Source organism: Manis javanica, chromosome 14 (genome assembly GCF_040802235.1).
Source record: "Manis javanica isolate MJ-LG chromosome 14, MJ_LKY, whole genome shotgun sequence".
Lineage (NCBI taxonomy): Eukaryota > Metazoa > Chordata > Mammalia > Pholidota > Manidae > Manis > Manis javanica.
In genome coordinates this window covers 9,702,914-9,726,810 of record NC_133169.1, presented here as the reverse complement: position 1 = coordinate 9,726,810, position 23,897 = coordinate 9,702,914, and the positions used below count along the sequence as shown (strand labels likewise).

The following is a 23,897-nucleotide window of genomic DNA, read 5'->3' as shown; positions in this document are numbered from 1 at the left end:
AACCAAATCCACAGCAATGGGAATAGAAGCGCAGGCAGTGGGGAGCAGAGCAGCTGGGGCATCAAAAATTCCCACACATGCGGGAGGGATATGGGGGCGGTCTAGACCGAAGGGCAAGGACCTGCCTGGAAGTTGCACTTGCATTGCAGGCACACCACTTTACCTGGGATATTTTGGGGGTACTACTGAAGATTATGGGGATCAGAGCCCCAACAAGCTCTCCTTGGTGCTACTATTGGTATCCAGGGTAGAGAATCCAGGCGTCTGGCTGCCCACAGTCTGTGCCAGGGGCTTTGCCTCTAGTCCCAGGAGGGAGGAGGGAAGTAGTGGGGATGGGGGAGAGGAGAGCCTGGGAAAGTGGACGGAGGCGGAGGCCCTGGAGCCGGGGAGGAGTGTGTCATTGGTATTCTGGATGCTAAGAAGTCCCCACTGTCTGGACAACACTCAAGGCCCACCCCCTGGCACCGGGCAGCACATTCATCAGCAGTAGCCCTGGCCAGAGGGCCCTCTGGGCTCCCAGCAACGCCTGCATTTTGCACATTGGTTTGCATGACCAGTAATATCCATTCCTAGTGCCACTCCTACCCCCTCACCATGTCTAGAGAGTCCCTGACTTGTTTTGCTTAACTTATCAATCTACTGTCTAACCTCCATTCCTCCAGCTGCAAAGTCAGCTCCTCCTCTGTGCAGGGAGTGGGAGCGCCACAGGAGACAAAATCCAATCAGAGCTTCCTCCAGGGAGGTGCCTATGGTCATTTGCACCTCATTCTGCCTTCAAAAAGCAGCTTCCTGCCCCCATTTTTATGTGGGTGTGGGATGTCTCTCCAGGAGCAAAGCTTCGCATTCTCCCTTCCCCCTTCCCCCTACTATCTAAGCCTGGGTCCCTCCTCCTCGCCCCAGCGGGAAGTCCCTCCGGCTGTCTAACTTCCATCCCTCTTGCTGCAACATCATCCTCGGCCCCAGCGCTCCCGCCCGCCCCTCTGCCCTCCCTCCCTACTCCAAGTCCTCGGCTTCTCAACCCAGAACGATGTCCTACTTCTCTCGTCCTTGCTCTCGCTGCTGCCGCCGGGAACCGACGCAGAGAAGGCAGCGGGTCCCGTGACCTTCCTGAGCCCCCCGCGTTCCCGGTCAGGGGGCGGGGGCGGCCCTCTGGAAGGGTGGGGCGGGGCGGGGGGAAGAAAGGGGGTTTTGTGCGGCGGCCGGCGGCCCGGCGCCCTCTTCCGAGCGTCCTGCGGGCCCAGCCTCTCCCTGCGCCCGCGCAGTCCCCGCCGCAGTCTCGGCCGCGGCTGCAGGACCAAGCCGTGGACCTCGAGCAGACCCCCGGAGGAGGCGGCAAACTTCGCGGTGCGGCACCCCCACCCCAGCCCAGGGCCGCCCGCCGGCAGGTGAGTGCGTCCGCAGCCCGGAGCGGGAGAGGAAAGGCAGCGCCCACCGCTGCCCGGGGTCCGCGCCCCCTCTCGCCGCCCTGGCCTTCAGAGGCTCCGGCTCACTGGACTCGCCAGCCCCCGGCACCTGCGCGAGGTCCGCTGTGGGCCCGCCCGGAGCGCTACGGCGCCTGCTGCCGGCGCCACCTCTGCCGCTGGCCCCCCATTGCTGCTTGCAGTCTGCCCGGCAGCCCCCTGGAGTCGGCGGGTTAAGGGGAGCGCCCCGCTTGGTCCTTGGGTCCTCCTTCCTGCACGCTCCAGGCCCCGCGCCGCGCCGAGGTTCCTGACCTTTTCCTGGGCAGGGCGGCGGCGGTGCGAGGCAGTCCCCGACTTCGCGCCCACCCGCCGTGGAGGCAGCCCCGCGGGAGGAGCCGCTCCCAGCACCCTTCCTCTGGGGACACCTCCGCGGAGCCCGAAGGACAGCCGTTAGGAGCCGCTGTAGCGGGTGGTCGAGGCGCCCACTGGAGCTGGAATCCTAACTCTGCCACTTACTTGCTGTGCGACCTTGAGCAAGTTAGTTGACCTCTCTGAACCTCGGGTTCCTCATCAATGTAGCGCATAAACAGCATTTTTCTCAAAGTTGAGGTTATACCTGGAAGCACTTAGTAAAAGCCTTGCTCAGCAGGTAAGTGGGCAGAAACTGTTAGCTGGATTCCAGTTACCACTCCTGCTTTCCTTCCTAGCACCACTGGTGGTCTGGGAACCCCTCCCACTGTACTTCCGTACCTACCTCCTATCAGAATAGCTCTGCCCACGTGTTTCTAACAGCACCAAGAGATCTGCCATCAATTTTTGCACTATTGCAGCACTGTTTTGCACAATGCAGCACTGTTAACACCTGTGTTACTTCTACCCCAGACAATACCAGTAACATCAGGGGGCACTGTTACCCATAGACCCTCCCACAGTACTACCAATGCCTGTGTCCTCATGGGTAACAGCACCGTCCACATTTCAGATGTTATCCTAGGAGGAGCTGCTACAATAGCTCAGCTGGTGATGTTGCTAATAGTATTATTAGTTGTACTTCCAATAAAATAGGACCATTTATGTGATTACTGCAATTACTCCTGCAGGCCCTGCTAAGGCCTGGCCGATACTGTTCGTGTTGCTGCTTACACAGCCACTAGGGATAGCTGAGAGGCTCCCTTCTGCTGTGATGGGAGCTCTGACCTCCTGTGCGTCCCTGCCAACCAGATGAGTGAGCGCTGGAGCTATGTTCCTATGGAGCAGCCAGCTGGTGGGCATTCAGCATGGTGATGTGGGTGTTGGGTGTGTGTAGGCACGTGCACTCATGCATGTGTGGGCATGCACGTGCTCGCACACGCGCATGCACACACACACAGAGCCTGCTCTTGATTCTCTGCGGATTGGGTCTATGGAGACTGTGAGGGAAATGGATGTCCGTGGTCAGACAGGAATGATAATGTAACAGGAGGGAAGTTTCCTAAACAGCTCCAGAAATTCAAGACAAGGAAAGAAACTTAGAAGCTGGAGTAGGAAGAGAGAGCTGGAGAGAAGGATGATGTGGCATCAGAGAGGGATAGGAAGACCGCTGAGCTCTTGAGGTTAGAGATGGAGTGGCGTGTCCTGCTCGGGAGGACAAGGAGATGGAGGAGAGGAGGTGGGTGAGTGTGTGGAGAAGGCCAAGGCCTGGACCCCTAGGTCTGTGTCTGGTGCTGGATGACAGGATGCTTAACTGTTCTCAGGACTCCTTCCATACAGGGAGGGGCTGAGTGAGGCCCAAGCTCGGTGTGGTTAGGGGGCAGGAGGGGAGGGGTGCAGCACTCTCTGATTGTGAGAATCATACAATCAGGACCACCCGTTAGCCTCTCTCGGGTCAGTGACTCCTGGTCCTGGAGGTGGGAGTGAGACACCTTCTATGTTCCAGGGTGTCCAGGTCCTCCTCAGCCCTGGACCTCCTCCCTTCATTCCCCCATCTTCCAAACAGAGGTGAATGGGAGTCCAGAACGTTGGTCCCAGAAAGGCTCCAACTATATGGGTTTCTGGGCCACCTGTCAGAGAGCTGGGACCAGGTCTGTGAGCAGTTCCAGCTCCAGCCCAAAGAGAAGGGAGGGAGGGTGCCAGGAAGGGGCCTGGCCCAGGACCTGGCACAGCTCAAATGTCTCCCTGGCAGGCACTGGCTGCTGATGCCAAATGGTCCTTCCAACCCCCAAAAGCAGTCCTCCGAAGGGCCCCCCTCCCCAGAGCTGGTCTTGGCGATCCTCTGATCTGGCCCCATCAGTAACCTCCTCCCTCTCAAAGGTCAGAGAGAGACCCTGGGCATCTGGCTTCTGCCACTCCTCCCCCAACTCTGACCCCAAGGAGATGATACTCAGGCACAGTGGGGGAAATAAGTGGTAGGGAAGCATCCCTAGGAGGGTCTGGGATCCCTGGGAGGATCTGGGAGAAGACGGAAATTTCCCATCAGCTTAAGCTCAGGAAAAGGGAGGAAGGCAGAGCCTGAAAGGGTGGGGAAAATGGGGTTGAATAATGGGCCTGCAGTGGGAATGCACAGCCAGTGGGAATGAGCCAATCTCTAGGAAGTCTTGACTGCAGATTAACCTTTATCCCTCCTGCTGGCCTGGCCTATTCCAAGGCAGACTTGGGTCTCCATGCTCTTCTAAGTCTAGCCTGACTCCTAAAAATGATGCTGGACACTAGCTCTGCAGTCTTCCCTCCTGGGTGCACACTGGCCTGGTGCCTGACTTGCTGTGCTGGGGACTCGGGGTCAACTCTCTCCCTCTCTGGGCCCCATTTCTCAATGTCATATCCCCTCATCTATCAGTTATGAGAGTGTAAGTGCTTTAAGATCTTCAGAGGAATATTCTGGGTTCTCAGAGTTTCTGATAGCTAAGGGTGGGAGGAAGATGGCCCCTCCTATTTATTCTTAGCCCCCCTGAGCCCACTCTGCCAGCCTGGGACTGGGGTGAGGGAAGTGAGAGGCTGGATGGAAGCCAGACTGGCAGAGACAGGGGCTTTGTCCCAGATGCTTTCTGAGCCAGGAGATCCGGTGGGAAAGCCCGTGCCAGGCAGGAAGGAAAGGCTGGGAGGAAGAAGGGAGAAGGCAGCCAAGGATGGGGGTGGAGTATCCTGAGGAATAAAGAGAAGACTTTCCCTGTAAGTAATGGTGGGGTTGGGGGAGGTCCAGGAGGGGTTGGGCTGGAGAGAAGTTGTACAGTGCCCAGGTTCAGTCTAGGAGGTCCTCCTGGAGGAGCTACGTGGGTATGGCATTCAGGGAGGGAAAGTTCAAGGCGTATTGTGGGAGGAGTCTGGCACTGGGTGGAGCAGAGGGAATTCTTAGTATAATAGCACCCACCATTCATGCTCTAAGCACTTATTGAGCTCCTACTGTGTGCCTGGTGCTGTGCATTTGTACCGGCCTTTTCAGATATAAAGCACTCTCAAAGCCCACGGCCTCATCACAACCTGTGAGGTGGTAGTAATGGTGCTCTTTTACAAGTAAGGAAATAAAGGCCCAGAGAGCATAAGTAATTTGCCTTACATCACAAAGAGAGCTGACTAGGACCCAGGTGTTGGCTGAGGGAGAATCCCTTGGCAGGCAGACAGGGATCAGGACCAGAGAGTTAATGGTGAGGTGGGGACAGTGGGTTTAAGTCCCTGTATAAGTCCAGGGACCAGGACCTGTGTAAGTCCACATAGATGTGGTACGGAGCCAGAAGTCTATCCTGAGGTCTAACCCCATCTTTCCTCCTCAAGTCCCTCCATCAGCCTGCAGCATGGCCCCATTGTTCCTGCCCCTGCTGGCAACCCTGGCCCTGGCCCAGGTCCCTGCGGCCTTAGCTGATGCCCTGGAAAGGGACAGCTCAGGTAAGCAATCCACTTAGGATCACTGTCTGTCTCCTGCATCTCCCCTGTGGTGGGGGTGGCCTCCTGTTGGGCCCTACCGAACTCTTCCAGTCTTGGGAGACCCAGGGAGGAGATGGAGTTGGGAGGACTCTGGGGGAAAGTCCGGGCTGGGACACTTGAAAATAAGTGGGCTCCTAGGAGGTGGTGGAAACTTGGGGTAGAGCCGGGGAGGGGCACTAGGTACAAGGCTGCCAATCTGTGGGGGACTCTGGGACCCAGATGAATGGGGGGGACACTGAGAACAGGATGAATGCAGCGAGGCAGAATGGGGATGGAGCTGGGAATCTGGGGGTCAAGTCTGAAAGTGAGTCTGAAGGGGACAGACTGGGAAACAGAACAAGGCTGGAGGACCCAGGGAGGAAGGTCAGAAGACCCCGGGGTGTGGCCCAGGACCCCCGTGGAGGTACCAGGCGACTATAGGGGCAGAATTGACTGGGAGACTTCGGGGCAGATCTGGAGACCATAGGGGTGGGCCCTGGAGACCTAGAGGTGCTGTTTGCAGGACCCCAGGGGGCCAGGAAAACCCAAGGGTGAGGAGGGGCAATCCCGGGGCTGGTCTGAAGAATCCTGGAGCCAGGCAAGAGGGATCCTTGGGCAGAGCTTGGAAACCCCCTGTGGGACTGGGTGGGACCAGAGCACGCATTTCCAGCCCACCCCACCCGCCCACAGAGGACCGGGCCTTCCGTGTGCGCATCGCGGGCACCGCGCCGCTGCAGGGTGTGCTGGGCGGCACCCTCACCATCCCATGCCACGTTCACTACCTGCGGCCACTGCCTGGCCGCCGGGCTGTGCTGGGCTCCCCGAGGGTCAAGTGGACCTTCCTGTCCGGGGGCCGGGAGGCCGAGGTGCTGGTGGCCCGGGGGCTGCGCGTCAAGGTGAGCGAAGCCTACCGGTTCCGCGTGGCGCTGCCTGCCTACCCGGCGTCTCTCACCAATGTCTCCCTGGCTCTGAGCGAGCTGCGGCCCAACGACTCAGGCATCTACCGCTGCGAGGTCCAACATGGCATAGATGACAGCAGTGACGCTGTGGAGGTCAAGGTCAAAGGTGAGAGGGCAGGGACAGGGAGAGGTTCCTGAGAGAAGGAGGGAAGGGCGCCTGCCCTCAGGGAGCCCACAGTCTGAGAGGGGAGCCAAGACACCTGGAAGGCACAGACTGAGTTGAGAAAGGAGTAGACACAGGCTTTTGTTACCTCCTTTCTCCCATCAGGTGGAGGCAATTCTACCCACAGTCTAACATAAGCCCCTCATGCTGATTAGTGAGCGTGATTTGAGCTTTCCCCTTTGTGTCCTGGGGTGTGACCAGGCTGGTGAGGGGAGGTCATTGTGCTGGGGGATTATGCCTCAGGAGTCCCTTCTGCCTCTCAGGGGTCGTCTTTCTCTACCGCGAGGGTTCAGCCCGCTACGCTTTCTCCTTCTCTGGGGCCCAGGAGGCCTGTGCCCGCATCGGAGCCCGCATCGCCACCCCGGAGCAGCTCTATGCCGCCTACCTCGGGGGCTATGAGCAGTGTGATGCTGGCTGGCTGTCCGACCAGACTGTGAGGTGGGCTGGGGCTGTGGACCAGGAGCTTCTAGTTGTCTCTGAGGCAGCTGTGGCCTCTGGTCCTGCCAGGGGCTGCCTGCTGCCCCAGACTAGCCATACAGGGCCCCCCACCTCAGGGGAATGAGGCTGGTCTGCATAGAGTGAGTGAGGACCCTGCCCTGGGAGTGTGGGTCCCTCAGAGCTGGGAAGACAATTGGCTGTACTGAAAGGCAGTGTGATTCAGGACAGATGCCTGGGTGTGGCTCCCTACGGAGGGCATCTGTACCTCCTTCCAGGTATCCCATCCAGACCCCGCGAGAGGCCTGTTATGGAGACATGGATGGTTTCCCTGGGGTCCGGAACTATGGAGTGGTAGACCCAGATGACCTCTATGATGTCTACTGTTATGCTGAAGACCTGAACGGTGATTGGGGTGAGGGGTTCTTAGGTTAGAGCTCCTTCTCCAGTGCTACCCATAGTTGCCCCTGGAGCCTCTGCTGGACCTTCCTGTCTGTCCCTCATGTGTTTAAGGGGGTACCCAGGGGGTAAGGAAACAGTCAGTGTCCCTCCCTCTGAACCCTGTCACAGAGGCAAGTTCATGGCCCAAACCTCAAATAGGTGGTAGGAGACTGAGTTTGAGTTTTGACTCTGCTGCTACCTGCTGTGCGTGCACTTTCTACCTCTTGGCATCTCTGGGCCTCGGTTTCCTTCTTTGCAGAATGAGGAAGTAGGGCCATTTTCCTTGAGCAATCCTGTCCATGCCAAGGTTCTCTCCAGACTTTGATCCTATGAAGTAGAATAGTTGAATCTGTGTTATGGACGAGAAGACTGAGGCCTAGAGAAGCCTGCCCTGTGTCTCTGAGGGAGCCAAGGGTGGAAGGGGATGCCAGCATCCTGGTAACCCAGCCTCCCCTTCCCTAGCAGGAGAGCTGTTCCTGGGCGCCCCTCCAGACAAGCTGACGTTGGAGGAGGCACGGGCATACTGCCGGGAGCGGGGTGCGGAGATTGCCACCACGGGCCAGCTGTATGCAGCCTGGGATGGTGGCCTGGACCGCTGCAGCCCGGGCTGGCTGGCCGATGGCAGTGTGCGCTACCCCATTGTCACACCCAGCCGGCGCTGCGGTGGGGGCCTGCCTGGTGTCAAGACTCTCTTCCTCTTCCCCAACCAGACCGGCTTCCCCAACAGGCACAGTCGCTTCAATGTCTACTGCTTCCGAGGTGAGCCGGCCTCCCTGCAGAGGCAGAGACCAACCCCAGAGAGGCAGGGCAGCACGCTAAAATCCTACGCCAGCTCTGAGCTTTTGTCTCTCAGGTCTTTGCCATGTGCTTCAAGGAGCCTTGGGTGATGCCCAGCTTGCCACTTCGGGTTCTAATTCTGGTCATGCCCTCTGGTTTGGGCTGTGTGACCTCACGGAGTACTCACCTCTCTGCCTCTGTTCACCTGCCTTCACATGGCGAGTCTGGTCTTGTCTGTTCTAGTTTCAAAGCCACCTTTCCCATATTGGGCTGCCAAGTGTGTTTTCATTTCCGGTCATCTTAGTAGAGTAGAGATGACCAACATTCTCTGAATCCAGCAAATGATCTGCTCCAGTTAACCAAATGCCCTCAAGGGCCCTCAGGGCTGTTTACAGAGCCGTTAGCTTGAAGTTGTTGGATCTTAGGCGCCAAACACTGAAGAGCAGACACAGGTCTTCCTCAGGGAGCAAGTCCTCAAGGAAAGTCGGGTGTAGAGATGGCCTCCTGCCCTCATCTTATACTGGGAGCCAAAGGGGAGGCAGTGCCGGGGGCAGAGGCCTAAGGTGACTGGCAGTCAAGGAGGCATTGCCATGGATGTCTGGGCCCTTGCTTCAGCTGTAAGCCTGTGGTACTGGTGCGAGGGGTGGAAGCAGAAGTGGGAGAACAAGGTACAGCCTTTACCCTCGGGGAGCTCTTAGTCTGAAGGGGGAAGACATGGTTTTTGCCATGGGCGCCTCCAGTCTGCCGGAAGATGAGACACTTTGCTCCCAGCATGAAGTGACACTGAGAGAAAATAATTACTTCTGCTGGGACAGATCTCCAAACATCTTTGGCCTGGGGCTAGGGAGGGGTTGGGAATTGAAGTGCATAGGAAGACATGTCCACCTGGAAAGGTTTACTGGATTGGGGTGGTGTGATAATAATAGCTAACAGGTCCGTCCACTGCTTATGATTCTGTGCTTTTTAGTGTTCTAAAAAGAAATGGAAGGAGGAATTGAATTAAGAGGAGGGCAGAGGGGAGAGGATGTCTATGGTTGGAAGCAGGTGGAGGATGGAGGCAGACAAGGGCACAGGTTTGCTTGTCTTGCATGAGCAGGGCTCAGTGGAGTAGGTGACGAGGGCAGGCCGTGCTGTCCTGTCTCATGTGGCTGAGCACAGACGGCCCTCAGGGCTTTTCTTAGCCCAGTTCCACCTTCGTTTCATTGGTGTTGAGCTCTTAGCTCCCTTGAGACAAGGTGATCCATTCTAGAGCTCTGGTTATTTGAAGGGAACAGATTGCAGAAGGATGGGGCAGTCCATTCTTTTGCCCTCTTGCCCCGGCATGAGACCGTCAGGTGGAGACTGTTGAGTGTTCTTGCACCCTGCCCTTCAGCTCTCCTGTGGTGATGGCAGCCTATCCCTTCCATTTCAAACATCTTGGGAGCACTGGGATCCCTCACACCTTGCCCCAAGACCAGGATCCCGAGGTGCTGAGACGATTCTGTCCATCCTTCTGCCTCCAATTCCTCCCTCAAGGGACTGTCTCTTCCCGGAGCCTCTCCTGACCATCTGTCTGAAGCAGTAATTCCCACTATCCTGTCTCCTCACTCTGCTTACTTGCTCTCTATGTGGTAACATTATGTTTATTTGTTCATTGTCTTATCTAGCTTATAAGTTCCCTTGACGGCAGGTAGCTTGCTGTTTTGACACATACTGCGCACTTGATGAATGCTTGAGGAATGAGTGATAGAATCTCAGAATGTTCCCTGGGTCCCATGGGGAAGATGAGAGAGAATTAAGAGAATTCCATGGTCTCTGGGTCTACTACAGAACCCTCACATGCCACCATGACCTGGGAGGGCACAGCTGCGTATTTAACCTCCCACTGGCACCTTCCTCCTGTCACAGACTCTGCCCAGCCCTCTGCCATCCCTGAGGTCTCCAACCCAGCCTCCGACCTGGCCTCTGATGGACTGGAAGCCATTGTCACAGTGACAGAGACCCTGGAGGAACTGCAGCTGCCGCAAGGAGCTGTGGAGAGCGAGTCCCGAGGAGCCATCTACTCCATTCCCATCGTGGAGGATGGAGGAGGTGGAAGCTCCACTCCAGAAGACCCAGCAGAAGCCCCTAGGACCCTCCTAGGTAACTCAAATTCCTTATCCTGGGAGAAGATGAGGGCAGAAGGTGCAAGCCCAGTGGATGCCGTAATTAGGGCTTGGGTTAGGGCTGGGGTTATGGTGGCATGACTCTGCCCTGTCATTTCTCAGCAGCTCAGTGTGCAGGGCATCTCTCTTGTCTCTCTCCAACCTTTGCCTTTCCAGCAAATTCCACTCCAAACTCTCTGGGTCTGGAGATGCTTGGACTAAGGAGCTGCCTTCTGGGAAGGAGGGGCCTCTTTTTTTGGTCCCTCCTCTTCCTCACCTACCCAAAATAGACTAGAGAATTTTAACAGGCTAGGAGAGGGAGATGCAATGACCGTGTTTCCCTGGGGACAGCTCACAGAACCTTCCCAAGTGTTGCCTGAACATTGCAGCTCAAGTTGAAGTTCTTTCAGTTTGGAGCAAAGACAGCTCTCCCAGGACAGGCTCTTCCCTCTGGCCCCAAGCCTCACACCCCCAGCCCTGCCTTTCTTGCCGTCCCCCTTCCTGCTTTCAGGCCCCTGGTGGGTGCTGTCCCTGGTGCTGAACCATCTGTGCTTTGTCTAGAATTCAAAACCCAAACCATTGTACCTCCCTTGGGGTCCTCAGAAGAGGAAGACAAGGTGTTGGAGGAAGATGAGAAATACAAGGATGAAGAGAAAGAGGATGAGGAAGAAGAGGAGGAGGTGGAAGATGAGGCCCTGTGGGCCTGGCCCAGCGAGCTCAGCAGCCTGGATGAAGAGCCCTATCTCCCCACTGAGCCGGCCCTAGAGGAATCACTTTCTGAGGCAACCCCGCTGCTGACAAGGGCAGTCCTACAGCGTGATGCATCACCACCACCTGATGGAGAGCCAGAGGCCCCTAGGCCTCCAGGGGTCCTTGGACCACCCACTGAGACTCTGCCCACTCCCAGGGAGGGGAGCCTGGCACCCCCACCGCCTTTCACTCCAGCTGGGGCAAGAGAGGTTGGGGAGGAGACTGGGGGTCCTGAGCTGTCTGGGGTCCCTCAAGGAGAGAGTGAGGAGACAGGGAGCTCCGAGGAGTCTCCTCTCCTGCTTCCAGCCACAAGGGCCCCTGAGGGTCCCGGGGACCCGGAGGCCCCCTCTGAAGAGAATTCTGGAAGAACTGTCCCAGCAGGGACCTCAGTTCGGGCCCAGCCGGTGCTGCCCACTGACAGCGCTGGCCAAGGCGGAGTGGCCGTGGCCCCCTCACCAGGTAACTGTGCCCAAGGCTCAACTGCTGTCTTTCTCCTTCTCTCCCTGCAGCTCTGGTGCACCTGACCTGTGGTCCTTTAACCCACCATTGCCCCAGCCTCTCTTGTCCTTTGCCGTCTTTATCCTACCCACCTCTACCTGTAGTTTTCCGAACTTGGATGCCCCACCTGTGACCTCCATCCCAGCATTCTGATCCCTCACACCATCATCCCCAGCTCCATGACTCCCATCCTGTGACCCTCTCCCTGTTTCTGAAGCCCTCACCCTGGGACCCCAGTCCCACCACTGACCACCTGGGACTCTTCCATACTCTCAGCTCTCCACCTGTAACTCACATCTTACTGGCTCATGGGATAGGGTACCCTGTCACCTATTGCACTCTTCGGGTCCCAGGCCCCTCTTACACTGCTCCCTTCCCTCTCCTGTGTGCCACCTGCAGCCCCTGCAGCCACCCCCACTGATAGCAGGGAAGCCTGGGGTTCCCTCCCTGCCCCTCATCCTCTGGGGTCTAGGAGAGTCCTTACTCCTACAGAGCCTTAAGCAACTACTTCTGTGAAGTATTTTTAAAAACTGTTTCATGGAAAACAAGCCTTGGAAATAAATCTCTATTAAACCTCTTTATAACCAATATCTGGCACCCTCTGTCTCTCCCCTCAGCTGTCTGCCCATTTCAGTCCATGGATTTGTGTCATGGGTAGCTCTTTGGTGCTTCTTTTTGGTACCATCTCTCTCCTCTCTTTCTCTGTGTCTGTGTGTTTTTCTCATCTGCAAGCTTTCCTGTCCTAGCAGTGTAACAGCCCCTTGCTGTTCCCTTCTCCTCTTCTTCTCCTACCCACTTTCTTGCCTGACTGCTGCGACCCCAAATCTGACTGTTTGCATTACCTCAGAGAAGTCATTGCGAATCAGTCTGCAAGAGTACTGGGAGTTGTAGTCCCTCACCCCTGATGGGGAGAAGCCTCTGCAACCCGGAGTGTGCCCTGTGTGTGTGTTCATTTCTGATCCATCTTGATGGCTCCCGTATAGAGCGATGCATACAGAGCAGTGACTGAAAAAGTCCCTTTTAGAGACTGGTCCCTGCGGTCCAGGTGTCCCGGGGCCCTGTTCCTAGCATCTCAGCGGGTGGGTTTTATCTAGCACTCGTCCCCGCTGCCCTCAGCATCCCCCTCCTCCACTAACCCCTGCACTAATGACCACTCAGCCCCCTAGGAAGAATGGATTCACCCTCCTCCCTGAATCCAAAGGATCTCAAGGTCTCTAATGTTGGAGAAGATACAAAGCAGGGGACGAGGATGGAGAGGGACTAAAGAGGAATGAGGGGTTAGGTTCTGGGGCCTGAGAGAAGTCCTACCTATTCGGGGAAGGTTGGGCTTGCCAGTGGACACCCCTGGAAAAGGCCGGGATCCTCCGAGTCCCAGATGGCCCAGGTGGGCTAGAGGCCCCTGCATCACACCCAGGCTCACCCATTTCAACGATTGTCTCCTGTCCAGCTGGCCTTGGGGTTGAGCACTGCGAGGAGCAGGGAGAGGAGCAGCATAGGAAGTGCCTGCCATGTCTTAGTTACCGCCCACGGAGGATGAGTGAAGGACCCTCTCACACACCATTGCAGCAAGAGGGAAAAGAAAACTTAATTGTGTATAGTAGCCAGCCCAAAGAGTGGGAGGAAGGAGGACCAGAAAGTTCCACAAGGAGTCTCTCCACCCAACTCTGCCTGTGCTGATTCAGGTTCTGCAGCCCACAGCCAGGGGAGGGACTTATGGCCTGGGTAGGGAACCAGGCACCAGGTTTGAGGGTCTCTATCCCTTAGGGTTGGGGGTTGGACAGAGGAGCAGAGAGGACAACAGGAGGAGCAGGAAAGTGTGAGGAGTGGAAGGGGGTTCAGGAGACTTACCCTCTGTGGGAACTGGTGCTTAATGGGTTAAATAAAACACCTCCCCTCCTCACCTTTGCCCAGGAAATAGAACTACCAGTTTGGCAGGAGGGAAGATGACAGGGTAGTGGTGCTGGAACAGCTGATTCATTTTACCCAAAACAGCTAGGGCATCCAGCAAGATTCTTTGAATCAACTCCAGCTTCTCCTCCCCCCACCTCTGCTCTGATGCCCATCTCCCCCCAGGCAGTGAGTTCTCAGGCCAGAGTGAAGCACTGTGGGCTTTGCCCTTGGCTGCTAAAGGCTGATGGCACAATCTAAGGAGTCCCGCCCAGGGGTGTTCCACATCCCAGGGCTGAGAGCTCCGGCCTGCACTGTGTCTGTCTGTGGTGCCATCTTCCCCTGGGTCATCTGGAGCAGAACGAAGTCGAATCTGTCAGCCCTTCTGGCACCCAGGGCCAGCCTAAGAGCTGCCACCTCCCACCCCAGGACCCAGAGAGGATCGAGCCCAGGAGGAGAAGGCAGATGGCCTTGCCAGACAGAGCTGGGCTCAGACTGCAGATGGCAGGCCTTCAGTGAAGTGTGTTAGTCTAAGAGGACTACCTGGAGGAGGGGGAGCCAGAGGGAGCAAGATGGATTGAAGGGATTTCTAGGCTGGGGGACCTGCAGAAGGCTGGAAATGGAGCGGGGAAGGGGAGCCTGGCAAGGGGGAAGAGTCTGGGGAGATGAGAAGGGAAGCAAAGGGGCCTGATGGTGATGACGGCAGGACAGAGGGAGCCGCTGCAGCGTAGTTCCTGGGGTTGGGTTGGAGGCACAGAGAGGGAAGTGGATCTTCACTAACAGTTTCTGGGGCTGCCTCTGCCCAGCGGACGGCAGGAGGAATGGTTAGCTCCCACCTGGACCACCCCAGTATCGGGCCCCAGAGCAGTTAAGGGCAGGTCACATCTCACTGTTGCTATGGTGACTCTCCTCTCCTCTCCCCTCCAGGTCCGCCCTGCCCACCTAGTCTATACCAGACTGGGCTGGGACCTGGCACTGGCACAAAGACAAGGGGTGGGGGACTGAACTCCAGTCCCAGAGTAGTAAAGTGATCTCCCAGTGTCACCCAGCACGTCCAAGAGCCAGATAAGAGTCCAGGTCTCATGACTGACAGCCCGGTATCTTGCCTCTTGGTGGCGCTGGGTCCTGAGGGCCTTCCTGGTCACTTCCTCCAGTGCCTGTTGGACTAGGCCCACACTGGCAGGCGTGACAATAACCAGCGTAGGGCCGAGTCAGTGCTGAAGTTGGGGGATGGGGAGGAGGGGCGGGGTGGGGAAAAGACCTAGAACTAAGACAAGGAGGTCAGGACTGGGGACTCTGAACCCACTCCTGGAGGCCTCGGATGCAGAGATGCGCTCTCCTGCTCCCCCCATCTCACTTCTCTTCCTGCCAGGTGACTGTGTCCCCAGCCCCTGCCACAATGGTGGGACATGCTTGGAGGAGGAGGAGGGGGTCCGCTGCCTGTGTTTGCCTGGCTATGGGGGGGACCTGTGCAATATCGGTGAGTGTGTTGTGGGGCAGGGTGGGTGGGGGTAGATCTGAAGCCTGGACTCACAACATGTGTCACAACGTGCTAGTTCCCAAGGGAGAGGGTGGCACAGGTTTTGGCCTTATCTTTGATGAACCCACATTCCCCCATTTAGGCAAATCACATAACCTCTCTGAACCCTACCCTCACTTTCCTCATCTGTTAGTGGAACCAAAAATAGCTTTCTCAGGGGGTCCTGTGAGAGGAGTGCTTAGCATACTCCTGGTATTTGGTAGGCAGTCAATACCTGCCAGTTTCCATTCTCCTGGGAGGAGAGGAGGGTACAGCCATTCTGTAGGAGAGAGGATTGCAGAGACCCAAGCCTAGACTCCAGACCTCACCCTGGTCCCTGTGACTCACTGAAGGAAGGCACCAAGGTCCTCTGCCCTAGGGCCCCACTGGACTCCTCCTCACCCCTCATGCCCTACCTTTGGCACCACTTTACTGCCCTTTAGCTCTGCTTCTATGGTCTGTAGTGGTGGGAAAAAGCCCCCTTCCAGGGAGCCTGGCCTGTCTGGGTCCCAGGGTCCTTCCACCTAAGTCACCTGCCCTTCTGTGCCCCAGGCCTCCACTTCTGCAGCCCGGGCTGGGACGCCTTCCAGGGCGCCTGCTACAAGCACTTTTCTACACGAAGGAGCTGGCAGGAGGCAGAGACCCGGTGCCGAATGTACGGGGCGCACCTGGCCAGCATCAGCACGCCTGAGGAACAGGACTTCATCAACAGTGGGCTGGGGACGGGGCTGACGGGGACCCTGTCATCTGCTCTCTCTCTCATCACTCACTAACCAATCAATTAATTAAAGAGTGAGTGTGCTAGTTAATTAATTCCCTTATTCATTAATTCAGGTACTCGTTCCTTGGTTTACCTCATTCATTCATTCATTCATTCATTCACTTCTCCCTCTGTCTCCCTCCTTCCCACCCCACACATGGCTAGTGTGGCTTCAGGCAGGGGAGGGCTGAGGTTTGCTCAGGAAATGCACCTGCATCAGCCAGGTGGCTGCTGGGCTGGGGGTGCGGGGTGGCTTGGGAGGGGGCCTTCCGTCCCTCCGCACCTGCAGGCCCTCCTACCTTCATCTGCTTCCCTCGACTCTGACCTCCTTGCGAGTTTTTACTCTTTTCCCAGCTTTCAGTTTCTAGCCCTGGTGGCATTTCCCCCACCCCCAGCCCCGTCCCTGCCTTCCATCAAGCCGGTGCGCAGAGGTTGGGGAGAGGGATGAAAAGAGGGGAGCGCGGATCTGGGATCGCGGGAGGGGCTTCCTCGCGGTCCCCCGCAGACTGCCGGGTGGCGGGGAGTGGCCGCCACCTGCTGGCAGTGGAGCTCACTGCGCACCCTCGTCTTCCTGCGGTTCTCCCCCAGATCGATACCGGGAGTACCAGTGGATCGGGCTCAATGACAGGACCATAGAAGGCGATTTCCTGTGGTCAGACGGCGTCCCCCTGGTGAGAGGCTCGGCCGCCCCTCACACTGTCAGGTCGCGACTTCAAGGCAATTTCGCCGACCGCCCCAGCGACCCCATCCCTCCCTCCCCTTCTCCTGGCCCCTTCCCTTTCTCCTGCCCCTTCCCTCCTCTGCGCCCTCTTCCCTTCCTTGTCCCTCTCGCTTCTTTTCTGGTCCCCACGATTCCTTCCCCCAAAGTCCCTGACCTCTCCTTCTTCCTTCCTGGGCTCCCCAGCCTCTTGGCCCACAGCCTCCCTCTCCTCATTCCTCCAAGTGCACCTGGTGTCAGAGCCCCTCGCTACCTTCTCCATCCCTGTCCCCCCAGCTCTATGAGAACTGGAACCCCGGGCAGCCTGACAGCTACTTCCTGTCTGGAGAGAACTGCGTGGTCATGGTGTGGCACGATCAGGGACAATGGAGTGATGTGCCTTGCAACTACCACCTGTCCTACACCTGCAAGATGGGGCTGGGTGAGGGTGGCAACGGGCGGAGGGGTGGAGGCTGAGAACCGATGTGTGCCTAGAAGGAGGGGGCAGAGCTGCACAGAGGAGTCGGAATGGGTGCCAGGCCATAGCCGTGGAGGGATAACAAATTAGGTGGTCCTCTCAAAATCCCTGCTTTTTTCATCCCTCTTCCGAGAACTGTCACCCACAGAGCCAGGCTCCTAGCTCCTGACTGTGTCCCCCCTGCAGTGTCCTGTGGGCCCCCACCGGAGTTGCCCCTGGCTCAAGTGTCTGGCCGCCCACGACCGCGCTATGAGGTGCACACAGTGCTTCGTTACCGGTGCCGAGAGGGGCTGGCCCAGCGCAACCTGCCACTGATCCGCTGCCAGGAGGATGGTCACTGGGAGCCCCCCCAGATCTCCTGCGTGCCCCGTAGGCCTGTGAGTGCCAGGAGGAGACAGGCGGGAGGCACTAGCCAGCAGCAGCCCTGGGCTCCAGGCCTAGCTCTTCCAGTCCTTGGCTGTGTGACCTTGGAGTAATCACTGCCCCTCTCTGGGGCAAAGGGAAGGTGGCTGGGTGCTCTGGGGTCCCTTTTGTTGCTGATGTCTGAGAACTGTGGCCACACTCTGGGCACTTAAGCTGGGGTAAGTGTTTTGATGTGGTCAGGGGTCAAGGAGCAATAGCACCAGAAGTTAGGCTCTAAGAAGAGAGGGAAGGAGGAGGAGCCCAGGGTGGAGGGTGAGTGTGTGTGTTTTCCCCAGGCTCGAGCTCTGCACCCAACGAAGGTCCCAGAAGGACATCAATGGAGGCTCCTGGGGCACTGGAAGGTGCGGTTGACCCCTCCTTCCAGTCCTGTTCCAGGTCCCTAGGGGGCAAGGTCTTGTCCACTGCTGCCCCCAGCATTGCCCTCTCCCCACAACCCTCCCTCACACCCTATGCTCTTCCCATCACAGGAAGTGACCACATGAGAGGGGTGGGGCTGGAATCCAGAATTCCCTGAAGGGACTTCTGGGAACTACCTGGGCAGCTCCAGCCCAGCCTGAGCCCTCATCCCTGCTCTGTGAGTCAAGTTTTTCCCTCAGGGCCTCGAGTAAGTCCCTAAGTGCCTCAGCTGCCCTCTCCTTGCCAGCCATCCTGTCCCCTCCATTCCCCTGGGGGGCACTGTGCCCACTCTCTATTTTCCAAGGGAAGGGATTTGCAGGATGGAGTGCCTGTAAAGCCAGCAGGAAATACAGCTGCATTTGGACACAAGGGGTTTGATTCTTCTGTGTGTGAGAGAAAGAAAGGAAAGTGGGACTGGGCTGGGCCTCACAAGATAAAGAGACTCTCTGTGTTTATTAGATTCCGAAGGTCTGAGGAGTCCCCAGCATGTCAGTGGATAGAGCAGTGTCTTGTAAGAAGAGCTGCGCAGCGAGTGTTCATGGAATAAAGAAGCCCATGGGGACTGGGCGTCAGGATGGTTGGAAGGAGCTGGAGTGCCCAGCTTGAGCAGAGCTAGACGAGTTCAATCTAGGGAGGAATACAGGCTGAGGGCCCAGGAGGAAGCCAGAGGTCGGTGCCTCCTTGTCCCAGTTCTGAGGTTCCTCAGGGAGATTTGAGAGGGTGCTGTGTGTGCAGGGAACGCAAGTCTGGGGGTTGGGTTCTGGGAAGGTTTACCTCCAGCAGAGAAGGCAGAGATGCAGGAATGGGGAAACTAGGTCCCCAACCCTGACGCAGACTGGGCTCTGGGGAAACACCTGAAGGTCTTCTAGGCTGTGGCCAGAAGAAGGCGGGACAGCTGCAGGCAAGGCGGCCCGAGAGTGTCTTGTGCGCTTGCGTGAGTGGAGCCGGGCCGGAGGAGCGGGAGGGTCCCAGGACACCGCCAGGGGGCGCAGCGACCTTTCTTTTCTAGGAGCCCAAGGCAGGGAAGGGCTGTGGAGGGGAGGGTAAGATTTCCGGCCAGGCGCCCTGGCCATGGGGGCTGTGAGTCAGCGGAGGTTGAGATGGTGAGGTCACTCTCTGAGAACTGAAAGAGAATGATGCCTGGCTCTGTGTGTGTGTGTGTGTGTGTGTGTGTGTGTGTGTGTGTGTGTGTGTGTGTGTGTGTGTGTGTGTGTGTGTGTGTGTGTGTGTGTGTGTGTGTGTGTGTGTGTGTGTGTGTGTGTGTGTGTGTGTGTGTGTGTGTGTGTGTGTGTGTGTGTACTTCATCAGAGTGCTCCTGTGTGTGTGTGTGTGTGTGTGTACTTCATCAGAGTGCACAGATATGCCCTAGTATGTCTTATAGTTAAGTAAGCATGTGTCAGGATGCCGCGAGTCTTCATGATGGGGTGACTCTTATTGCTGCAGATCCTCACACTTAACCACACACATGCACACACGTGTGTACACTGCCATGTGTTGTGCCCACTGTTACACCACATGGGCAATTGTGTTCTTCCTAGAAGTCAGTAAAACCTGATAAAACTAAGAGACAGGGAGACAGATCCAGAGGGCAAAGGGCTGACAGCCATATGGAGAGACCCAGAGACAGCCAGGCAAGATGCAGAAAGACAAATGCTTCTGGGAGGACCTGGGGGCTCTCCCAGGCCATCCTGCCCAGCTCCTGGGCCTTCTCCACCCTGTATGTAAACCCCAAACCAGCTGGTCTCTAGGATACCAGCACTGACCTCCCAGACCCACCTACTACTTACCACCACGTTCCTCTCCTCACCCCAGGGCCCACCTGCTCCACTTTCTGCCCTTCCCGCACAACGCAGTCTAGCATAGCTAGGCAATAGGGCTGTTTCGTGAGGAGCCACAAGGAAGAGAATGATACTGGGACCAGAGTAGACCCCCCCTTTATGCTATACTACCCTGTGATTACCCACTCACTGCGTTTTAGGGATGTGAGGGTATCAGCTGGAATTGTGAGTGGATCAAAACCAAGGCGGACCTTTGAAGGCAGGGACTGAAGAGGAGGAGAAGGCTGAGGAGGGGTCGGTGTCTGCCCTTGGGTTCTTAAGGGAGGTTCTCCACACAGGGAGCAAAAGATCCACACACAGGGGTTTAGGCAGTGCACTGGATTTCCCAGAAAGCTCCTGGTGGTAAGCTGGGAGGAGCTTTGGTTCCCAGGCCTGTCATCAATACTTTCTCGCTGAATGTCCCCCGTAGCGGCAGTCAGGGGTCCACCATCTTCTCTCCTCTGTGGGTGAGGAGCGCTCCAGAGGTTGATATAGGGTTGGAACTAAAAACCTTTCCCAGCTCCTCGGCACCTGCTGGGCTGCTTCGCTGCCGGAAAGCGGAAGCCTCCTGGCTTTGTTGGACTTCCTGGGGAAGGGGGAGCTGGGCCAGGGATGACTCAGCACCCTGCACAGAATCAAACCCTGCGCGTGCGTGTGTGTATGTGTGTTTGTGTGTCAGGGGGCTGGGGTCTGTCCTGGCCTGGGGGCGGGGAGGGGGCATTAGGCCCTCGTGGAGTGTCAGCCCTATCTCTTTGAGAAGCCATATCTGCATCTGCGTCCAGGGCACAGCACAGATCTGACTGGGTGCCCACTCCTGCCAAGCCCCTAGATATGGGGTTAAGCTCTCAGCTTCTTTCTTGCATGTCTAAAATGGGGTCTCCCCATCTCTGGGGATGAGGGACGACAGAGAGTATATGGGCATACATGGAAAAGGGAGGTCCAGCCTGGGTGAAAGTTAGGGGCTTGGGTATTGTGGAGGGAGGGGCCTGAGGGCCTGGTGAGATGGGCCTTCCAGAGGTCCTCCAACTGCCAGGGGCCCTGGCTTACCCCTGGGCTGTTCTGATCCACACCCCACCTCCGCATTCGTCCCCCAAACCCCCACTCCCACACACTGCCCCAACCTCACTGGGGCCTTTGTCCCGGCCCTGAGGCCAGGTCTGTGGGCCTGTCTCCTGCACAGGGAGAGAAAGGGCCCCATTGTCCTGGCTGCCTGCGTGACACAGCAGCTCCCAAAGACTTCCAAAAATGCCCAGCCTGTCAGACACCCTGTGGGTGGGAGGGCTCTCCCTGGGGGCTGCAGTCAGTGCCTGGCGTGATGACTCAGGTGCCCTCTCTCCCATCCAGGCTGGGCGTCCTCCTTTCCCAGCCTGTGGACCTTTCTGAGCTGTAACTTCTAGTCTGCTTGCTACAAAGCTGACTTCTCCCTCCTGGGAAGGAGGGGCTGAAAGGCTAAGGCAGAGCGTAAGGAAGGGCCTGGGAAGCAGAGGACAAAAGAAAAGAGGGAGAAGGAAGAAGGATGTGAGGAAATGCCCCCCACTGCAAGACTCTGGGCTCCAGCTAATTGTCTGAGGGGGTGGATCTTGCGGCCTCTGTGTTTATGCTCTGATGGTTTTCCCTTAGTTTTTAAATAGCTTATTAACAAAGGAAAGGCTGTTGACTCCTTTCACCTGGAGCATTTAAAGGAAGAAGCCCACAGCCTCCCCGTGCATGTTGGATGGACCCCGAATGGCTTCTAGGGACTCAGTGTCGTGGGCAAGGGATCTCTCCCCATGCCTCAGTTTCCCTATCAAGGTGAGCGGAAGTTCTCTCTGACATTTAACTTCCTGGCAAATGAGGTGAATAGGAAAGGAAGGACTCCAGGCTGGGAAGGGGCCAGGGAGGAGGAAGGTAGAGGAAAGGGTGTTGGTGAGTGTGAGTGCGGCTCAGCCGGACCAGGAGGGGCCAGCACCAGCAGGGCATCTCCCACCCCCAAGGTCTCCCAGCCACCCCTCCTGGGACCCTGGGGCACCAGCTTGTCAGCAGCTGAGCCCACAGCTGCTGGGAGGAGGTTCCTCGACGGTGGCCCCCTGGCATCCGCCCCAGTTTATTTTTGGAGCCACAGCTGAGTCATGGGGGTGGGGAGAGTGGATGGGGCTTAGGGGCGAGTTTGTGACTGGATGAGGAGACCCTGGGACTTTGGGGCCTGGGGTTTGTCCCTGTGGGGCAAGAGCAATGGATGCTACAGCATGAGGATTGGCGTTAGGTTATAGGTGGGACATTCGCTCTGGAGACCCTGGAATAATGCAGCTTGGGGAAGGGGTGGGGGAGCAGGAGGCGGAGTCCACCGCTCCCTAAATGTTGGAGAAGAGCCAAGCCTGATCCGGGTGCTATGTTAGAAAGGGGAGAGGGGAAGGGGGCCCCAGGGCAGACGAGGGCTGAGGGGCGGGGCAGGCTCTTTGTGCTGTGAGAGACGGAACAGCACCCGAAACAGCACTGAGCTTTCCTCTGCTTCCTGTCACAGAGTCCAGGGCCCTCACCTGAGGCCATTCAGTCCCTCTTCCTGCCCTGAGCCAAGCACTCCCCTTCTGGTTCTTTTACTTGAGACTTGCCTCTGTCTGTCTAAGGTGGGCCTGCAGACAGAATTCCCGGGTCGTTTCTTTACCCACTGGTCCTACATTCCCAAGAATGTACTACCTTCCCACCTCCAGGGAGGTCCATTCTGCTGCAGGACGCATCTAGAGCTGAGCCTCCGATGAGGTGGGGGCACGGCCCAGGAGGGACCCAGGGGCCTGTCCCCACGCCCAGAGTCCTCTTGGGTTTGCTGGACTTGGAGGGGCTTGGTCTCCGTTCCCCACCCCCTCTCCATGGGCAGCCCCAGAGAGCACATTCCAACCCAAATTAAACCACATTCCTCCTGCCCTGCCTGACAAGGATGGCCACCTGACAGCAGCTGTGACACCACAGGGTCAAGCGGCAGCAGCTGGTTTCCCAGGGAGGGGCTGAGAAGAGGGGTGCTGAGGGACCAGGGCCTTGGGAAGCAATGAATGAACTCTTGAGTTCTTGATCTCCAGAGGCCAGAGCAAGAGGGGCAGACGCTGCAGGGGAGGGTCAGAGGGCAGACCCCAGAGTACCATAGCCTCAGGGAATGCCCCAGTCTAGCCAGTTTTGTACAGATGAGAAAACCAATGCCCCCAGTGTCACCTCCTGACAAGACCCTGGGGAGACACCCCCCACCCCACCGCTGGACTGGGCTTCCAGAGCAGATGTGAAGGCTGAGGGGGCCCTTTAAAGGGCTGCACTCTGAGCTCCCTTGGCCAGAGCCCAAAGCCTAGGCCTTTGATTTCCTCTGAGACTCTGGCAGCAGCCAGCGGCAATGGGGACAGCATCAGGCCGGCTGAATGGAGAGCTCAGCCCCTGACCTCACCCTCCTTGGCGCTTCGGCCCGCACAGCCTTATAAGGAAGTGCCCCAAACAAACCAAGGAAGCCACCTCCGGCCCCCCACCCGGCCCCCTCCCCGCTTAGAGGCTATATTTATCCACAGGGGCCCAGAATAACCTCCCACTTGTCCTCATGCTGGGGGGGATGCGGTGAGGATGAGACAGGGTGCTGCCTCCTCACTGTCCCCTCTGGGGACTCCACCGTCCCATGTTCCCTGTGGTCTGACCTCACCGCAGTTGTTCATTTGTTCATTCGTTCGTTCGTTCATTCATTCATTCAATATACATGGTTCATTCATTCATTCATTCAATACATGGTTGAAGGAACCTAAACACCTCAGGCCCAGGCTCTGTGCTGCAAAGTCTGTGCTTCCCTGCAGATTTCTGAAATGACATGGTCTTCTGAGGTACCAGGGTCCCCTGGTCCCCCTACTCTCTAGCCTCTCCTTCTTCAGCTCCTGCCCAAGAGTCTCTTTGTCGAGATTTCCCTGGCAGCTCTGTCCTGGCCTCTCTCTGGGTGATGTCTAGGCCACTGACCCTCCAATTCTTGTCTCCAAACTGGTTCTCTCTCCTGAGCTCCATGCATCCACCCTCCCCTAGGAGAGTCACAGCTTCCTGCTGGATTCTCCAGCTCACCAGACAGGACCATCCTCTCCCAGCGACCCAGGCTAAGCACCTGGGAACCTCTGCTGCCATCTGCCCTGCTCCAGCACCAGTCCTGAAATTCTGCTTCCCTTACCTCTCTTCTCTCCTTCCCCCACAGTCATCACCCTCTGCTGGGACCTCTGCAGTAGCCTCCCTGAAGCTTCCTGCCTACTCTGATCCATTCTCACCCAGCAGCCAGGTTTTGTTTCAAATGCAAACTTGGTCATAGCACCCCCGTACTTAAAATCCTTCAGGGGCTCCTCATTTCTCTTAGGAAGAAGTCCTTATTTCCTGGCTGCCTGGCAAGGCCCCAGCCCCCTGACTCCTAACTATCTCTTTAGTCTTGTGAACCCTCTTCTCCCTCGTTCTCTACTTTCTGGCCACACAAGGCTTTCTGCTCCTCAAATACCCAAGCTCACTCTTCTTGTCTCCGTATTTT

At 57.3% G+C, this 23,897-nt stretch overlaps 1 protein-coding gene across 13 annotated transcripts; it reads left to right on the top strand.

The window, feature by feature from the left end:
- The first annotated feature begins 649 nt into the window (after positions 1–649).
- BCAN (brevican) lies at positions 650–17,959 on the top strand. 13 transcript variants are annotated; one of them, XM_037016828.2, is made up of 16 exons: positions 650–1,385; positions 1,727–1,937; positions 2,501–2,625; positions 5,145–5,255; positions 5,964–6,338; positions 6,659–6,833; positions 7,109–7,245; positions 7,737–8,030; positions 9,936–10,169; positions 10,733–11,380; positions 14,679–14,786; positions 15,378–15,536; positions 16,174–16,256; positions 16,580–16,724; positions 16,947–17,137; positions 17,459–17,959. In XM_037016828.2, exons 3-16 carry the CDS (start codon positions 2,622–2,624, stop codon positions 17,564–17,566), a joined length of 2,772 nt encoding a protein of 923 aa, XP_036872723.2. In that variant the 5' UTR covers positions 650–1,385; positions 1,727–1,937; positions 2,501–2,621; the 3' UTR covers positions 17,567–17,959. The 13 variants fall into 13 exon arrangements, with proteins under 13 accessions (XP_036872723.2, XP_036872718.2, XP_036872719.2 ...); XM_037016823.2 differs by having other exon boundaries at positions 2,501–2,664; XM_037016824.2 differs by lacking the exon at positions 1,727–1,937 and having other exon boundaries at positions 2,501–2,664.
- The last annotated feature ends 5,938 nt before the right edge of the window (positions 17,960–23,897 follow it).

Coding starts and splice junctions, on each gene's coding strand:
- BCAN (XM_037016821.2), top strand. CDS start 3,000: ATGGAGTGGCGTGTCCTGCTCGGGAGGACAAGGAGATGGAGGAGAGGA. Junction 8,031..9,935: donor CAATGTCTACTGCTTCCGAG/GTGAGCCGGCCT, acceptor CTCCTGTCACAG/ACTCTGCCCAGCCCTCTGCC. Junction 10,170..10,732: donor AGCCCCTAGGACCCTCCTAG/GTAACTCAAATT, acceptor TGCTTTGTCTAG/AATTCAAAACCCAAACCATT.